Source organism: Euprymna scolopes, chromosome 8 (assembly GCF_053919585.1).
Source record: "Euprymna scolopes isolate OS-2025 chromosome 8, ASM5391958v1, whole genome shotgun sequence".
NCBI classification, from domain to species: domain Eukaryota; kingdom Metazoa; phylum Mollusca; class Cephalopoda; order Sepiida; family Sepiolidae; genus Euprymna; species Euprymna scolopes.
The window spans coordinates 162,083,950-162,090,665 of NC_136489.1; the positions used below are offsets into that span (position 1 = coordinate 162,083,950).

Below are 6,716 nucleotides of genomic sequence, written 5' to 3' on the forward strand. Positions count from 1 at the left end.
TTACGTTGGAAGCAGTGAAAAAAGTGGTTTCTGTGCGCAATGGCAGCAGCACATTCTGGAGAGAACCATGGCTGGCTGTTAGATTTTTGTTGGAACTTTTTCGAGGGTATGAAACGGTCTATACCTACAATTAACCATTCTGTCAGGTCGGATACTATAGAGGACACATCCTTTTTAAACATGAACCAGGAAGAGAGTTTGGCCCAGGATGGAACCCTGAGGGATTTAAGTCATACATTTTCATCTATTACGTTTTTATGTTTGTCAAATCAGCAATCTATTCTTTAGAAACGGCTGGAAGGGCCTTACTAACGAATTTTTGGTATTTTTTTTATTTATTCTCCACTCCCTCGTCAATGAAATGAAATCTCTGTATATATTTATGATTCAATAAAACTTTTTCAAGTTTGGGTTAAACTTAAATAGGACAGCCTCTGGAGCGAATATGGTATTGTGGTTACTGAGATAGTTGTAGTTAAGAGTAGGGCAGACAATTTTAAGTATTTGTCACCAAAGATGACCATTATACCCACACTTTGGATTGGCCTAATTTGTTCAACTTGTAATTTTTTATATTTTGTGCAAATAACTATTTCAGAGTGTTGTATCTGTTCGGTCTCAGGAGATCATCTTTCTTTGATTTTCCAGTGGGAAGATAGATTTTATGCTGATCAGTTGGAATACCCTCATTGGCGAGAAATGCTGATGCAACGAGGCGGGTACGCATCCTTTTTTTGGGGGGGGGAGCTAGATTTATACACATTAAAAACTGATCTTATACCATACGAGGAGCAAAGTAAATCGAAACAAACATTGACAAAAATATGATTCTTTCTTTCGGTACTTGTGCACTTTTTCCACCGTATTGAAAAAACATTATTTTGAAAGTCATTCTTAACATGAGGAGGGGAGGGTGTTTTGTAACTATTCTGTGCTTCCACCTAACAATTTAAAAAAAAAAAAAAAAGATATCGTGAAGATTGAATTTAACCTGGAAAAACTATTTAAAAATAACGCGGTGGCAAAAGTTCATAAGCACCTTCTTTTCCTTTGTCTACCAAGGACCCCCCCCCCTCCGCTGCAAAAAAAAAAAAAAGTTTGCTTCAAATCCTGTAGAAGTACCAAGGCAGACGACACTAAGCATCAGCCATTTCTGGGATTGATTAAGAAATCTCCGTCAATATCAGAACTGACTTTGTAAGTATGGAAATCCGTAGAGTAGTACCCATTACATACCATTGCCTCCCCGCCCCCTTCCCCAATAAACAAAAATAAGTGAGGTACAATAAATAAATAAACAAAACTGAAAGTAAAAAAAATCCCCAGGCAACACGTTTTAACTCAAGCTGATCCCCTACCACCTGGATTTTGATTAAAATGTCTAAAAACAGGGATCTTTTGTCATCATCTATTTTTTGTTTCAGGAAACCAGATTCACTTTTGTACTCGGCTGAGTGTCCGACGTTGCCCGAGTGTTTGTAGGTGTAAAGAAAAGTGGTAGTAGGCAGTATGCAGGCTCGAACCCATGACACAAAGGCAGAAAAGAAAGCGAAAGAAAATCTGACATCCTACCACTACTCCACGACACGACCGGAAATGTTAAGCGTTCAAATTCGTACTCAATCAAAAAGATGACTTGCAGAAATAGCATTGCTTTTAAACCTCCCATGAAGGTCGTTTTTAATGTGGGGGAAAACCAACTCCTCCAAAAAAAAGGGTCAATCTGGCAGTATCCAAATAAATAGTAATTGTCTCAGTATGAAGGGTTTCCCCTACATTGACTAAGGACCAATTACAGAACAGATACTACCCGGTCGAAGGCCGGGAGTTGGCAGTTTTGTTCAATTAGTTTCGCTTTATTTATACGAAAAAGACATTCAAACACTGGAGACGATGGCACGATGGGAATTTTGTTTAACTCAATCAAAAAAAAAAAAAAAGATAGAGATGATGTCCATTTGCGAATCTGAGATATTATGATCTAGGAAGTTTAAGAAAACTTCTCACGGAATCTAACCAACCCGAGAACTCCAGCCAAAAAAATCTTTCGTAGACATACACAAACGCTCACGCCCATTTTGCCTTTTATATATAAGACTAGCCTGGGTGCCTGGCGTTGCCTGGGTGTTTGGAGGCGAGTGTTGAGCAAAAACAGTGGTAGCAGGCAGGCAGGCAGGCTCAAACCCATAACACGAAAGCGGAAAAGAAAGTGAAAGAAAATCTGATGTCTTACCGCTACTCCATGACGCGACCGGAAGTTCGGAGCGTTAAAATTAGGCAAAGTCAATCCAACCGATACGATGACTTGCATGAATGGCTCGCAAAAAATCGACTCCTCCTTGTAGAAAACTGCCCAGTTGAGGGTGAAGAAATTAATGTTTTTTGGCCAATTTTTCGATATTTGTCATTCGAAGGGTTGAGCTTCAAAACGATACTGATCCACCGATAACGGAAAGGGCAAGGTAGAGGTCAGCGTCTTTATCGAGCTGGATATGAGCTATCAAACTATTGTTCTCAGATATTTGTGGAGATCTGCATACATTACTAGAGTGGTTTGGTTTTCTGCACACCAACCAGTTTTACACTAGGCAGGGCAATGTGTATGATGAGGGGGGAGCAATTCAGCATCGTAGCATCATATTCAAAATATATATATATGATAGATCACCGGTGATGAAGAAGATGTCCCTAGCTCTGAAGAACTTAAAACCTTTCAACAATGGTGAGCATGATTATGAATTATTAATTCATTCCATCAGCTGGTGATCCAGTGACAGTTCATACTCCGCCTCTTCATGCTCCCCTTCCTGACCCACCGATCACTGACGCCACTGCTCAAAGCGAGTCCACACAAACATATGATCCGTAACATGACTCAGATGTTCCTGATATGACATGCCGGAATGAGAGAGTAACTGATAAATCACCAGTAGTGACGAAGAAGATGTCTCGAGCTCTGAAGAACTTAAAACCTTTCAACAATCCTCGTCTGAGGGAATGGACCCTGAGTACTCTTGCTTTTGAACCGGAAACTATCACGGAATCGGAGGAAGGAGATACTCCTCAGTTCCTTCATTGTTGATAATGTGTGTTTCTTTTATTTCAGCAGCTGACTGGCCTTTAGCCATTTAATTCCCTTTTGCCTAGATTCCCAACACTTGAATATCACCCCTAGCGTCTTTTCAAGTTTGGTGACTTTAAAGGCGGCAAAATATAAATTCTAATTTTTTTTGCGTGGGGGAGGAAGAGAGAGAGTTACATTTGAAACATATGCGCGCGCTTGCGCGTACAACAATGGTCACCACGTATAACAAAGAATTACATTGCTTAATATTCAGAAAGCTACATATTTGCAGAAAACTTTAAATGCACTATTCGTTTTCAGCATACCCCAAAACTCCTAGAAACAAGTTTTTTTAAAGATAGGTTTTGTGTTGGTCTTATCTTATCTTGGCAGTACTTCGCAAACAAAGATTCTTTTAAAGGGGTTTTCCACGTCGACTGCAGGTACGCTTGTGGCTGACGAGCCCGATGCGGGACAAGCAGGGTTGGCCACAACGGCTGCAGTCAAAAGTCAGGTCAGGTGTGGCTGCTGAGGCTTCCCGAATCTTCCTTCTGCAGCGCTTCTCCCGCAGATTCTCTGTGCAGGAGATCTCAAAGGAGGCGACAGTCTGGTGGTGGACAGTATGTCGCCAGGTAGCACGGTCAGCAGCGAGAGCAGACCACTGGAGTTGGTCAATGTGGCAGTCACCGAGGGACTTCTTCTGAGAGTCTTTATATCTTTTCTTCAGTTCCCCTCCCCTCTGTCACGACGTCCAGTAGAGAGTTCGCCATATAGGACTATCTGGTTGGTCTACCAGACCACAACTACACTTTTTTTCTCTTTTTTTAAAAATATATTTATATATTCTTTCCTTCCAGTCAAAAAAAAAAAAAAAATATATATATATATATATATATATATATATATTTTATTTAATTTTCTTTTTTTCCGTTACCTTGTTCCCCATCCGCCGCTTCTGTGTGTGCCATAAACAAATATGGCCGCCACATTACATTACTACATGAAACATGTGGAAAAGTATGTTTATAATATCGTGAAAACAAATTGTCGGCCTCAATTTTAAACGCGATATTCTTTTTCAGCACACACGAAAACTCATAGAAAACAAGTTTTTAAAGGTAGGTAGTGTGTTGGTCTATCAGGCCACATTTACCAAAAATTAATTCTAAAAAAATTTATATTAAATTTTTCCTTGTTTTATGTTTTTAATGTGATCTCCTCCTGCGCCACTAAAACATTGAATTTGTCATATTTTGGGGATCGTTTTGTTTATGAAATTGTTAGGTGAAAGTACAAAATCGTCTGATAAAAGAATTTAATTCCCCCTCCCTTGCTGTAAAAAAAAAAAAAAAATGAATTAAATTTATCGTTATTTTATGTTTCAAATGTAATTCTCTCCGCCCCACCCACAATTAAATTTCATGTTTTGCTACCTTCCCCCTCCCCCATCATAAAACTTGAAAAAATGCTAAGGGTGACATGTCTCGTTGAACGCTAGATGGCCCAAAAGTGGGTGCTCATTTAACACCTTAATTTTATATAGAAAAGTGATCCCTCACTCTAAAATGTTAAATTCTGTTTTTCTGTCAAAATTTCTTCTTTCATATTATTTAAAAACGCCGTTTAAAACGTATCAGGCAAAAAAAAAAAAAATAAAATAAAATAAAAATAGCTAATTTTTTTTTTAGGGGTTAAACGACGCTGGGTCACGTCGTAAAAATTTACCGTTGTATTTTTTTAAAATAATTTTTATAAAGAAAATCATTTTAAGCGATTAAATCGGAATTCGTAGACATTACAGCATACACCTAATAAGTAATGATCTTTTTAAGGGAATATGTTTATACATAATTACAATCAAATCTATATCTCGTTATTGCTATATTAGAAGAAAACGTACAAATATATATATTTATATATATATATATATATATATATATATATATATATATATATATATAAGTTACTTATGCAGAATACGGACCATGATATTTTCAGATATAATTTTTAGTTAAATTAAATCTTCACGGTTATCTTTGGTTTATTAAATTTTTAGGCGAAAGTACAGGAATAGTTAATCAATCACCCCTCCCATGTTAAGAACGGATTTCTAAATAACGTTATTATTTCAGCACGGTCCGTATTCTGTATAAATATCAACATCAATATCAAATTTAATGCTTACAAATAATTATTACGTGTTAAACTGCGATGTTATTTTCAAACTAAAAATCGAACAATCGCATGAATTTGGCGTATTTTTTTTTTTAAATGAATTTCAGCTGAAAATGTACAAAAAAAATGTTGCAAATATTTTGACGACATTTAAAAAAAAATCCAATCAAAAAGCTAATCGAATTACAATATAAACAAATTTAATAACTAAAATAAATCCCAAACTAAATTAGATTCAAACGAAATGTTATTTAAATACAAAAATGTCGTGAGTGTCGAGGTACCACTAAAGTCTATGAGGATTTACAGCATGCCGGAATGAAAAAAAAAAAATGGCTTGAAACAATTAAAATTTTAAGAATTAAATCAAACCAGCATACATTGGTCCGTGTAGGCAATCCTTACGACAGGAAATGGTCCGTCGTCCTGCGGTACTGGTTCAATATCATTCCATTCTTGTCTTTGATCGTAACGAATCCAACTCTGACCGAAACTCCCCTCATCCGATGAGCTTTCAGCCATCTTGGCATGTGCGAGAAATTAAAGGGAAACAACTCGTACACGATTAAACAGTTATTTCCCCTTGAGCATTACCTTCTCTGGTGCTTATCAATTATTTTTTTTTTAACAAAACTTTTTTAAGACGTTTGCAGATGATTATGTGGACTAATGTCAAACTGCGACAAGTGTCCTGTTGCCAGACTGAAAAATAAATCGGGCTATGAATTTAATATGCAAACCAGAAAACAATCGACTGAGTCCATGGGAGCAGGAGTCAGGACCAATACATACTAATCTTTATGTCTAGAATCTTTATTCCACTTCGATCAAAATCCATTAAAGAAAAATGTCTAAACTTTGGGGTATAAGTTTAAGAAGGTTAAGAAAATAATTGAAATTCAGTAAACCTTGCTTAATTCATGTCTAATAAACAGGAATAAAATTTCAGGCAAATTGGAAATATTTAAGGCAAATGTGTAGTTTAGCGGCGTAAATTATTTGGCAGACAAAAAATTATAAAATCTATTTATTTTAATGCATCCAAAACCAAGCTTCTATCTTTACATCATCAACGCTCTGATCCCCATCTGGCATCAATTGAAATGGATGGCTCTCGTCTTGGGGAGGCTCCATGTTTTGACAAGCTTCTGGGTTTGACCTTTAGTCCTGATCTGAAATGGAACACGTACATCAAATCTGTTACCAGGGACGCTGGGACAGAAGATATCTCACTACTGATGCAATTCTCTATCTGTATAAAAGCCAAGTACGTCCAAGAATGGAGTACTGCTGCCATATCTGGGCAGGAGCTGCTAAAAACAGCCTATCCTGCCTTGTACAAAATAGACTTCGTGGGTTAGTGGGTTAGTGGGGGGTGCCCTTTTCTCTTCCCTGCAACCTTTCTCCCACAGAAGAGACGTTGCAAGCCTGTCTTTGTTTTATCGTTATTTCCATGGCAGGTGCTCGTCTGAGCTCC

At 37.3% G+C, this 6,716-nt stretch overlaps 1 protein-coding gene across 1 annotated transcript in view; it reads right to left on the reverse strand.

Moving 5' to 3' along the window:
• Positions 1-5,786, reverse strand: part of LOC145283971 (protein farnesyltransferase/geranylgeranyltransferase type-1 subunit alpha-like) — a 39,931-nt gene extending 34,145 nt beyond the window's left edge. Inside the window, exon 1 of the mRNA XM_080133068.1 lies at positions 5,620-5,786. Coding sequence (XP_079989194.1) covers positions 5,620-5,761 — 142 coding nt within the window. The 5' untranslated portion in view covers positions 5,762-5,786. The remainder of the gene's footprint in view (positions 1-5,619) is intronic.
• Positions 5,787-6,716: the final 930 nt, after the last annotated feature.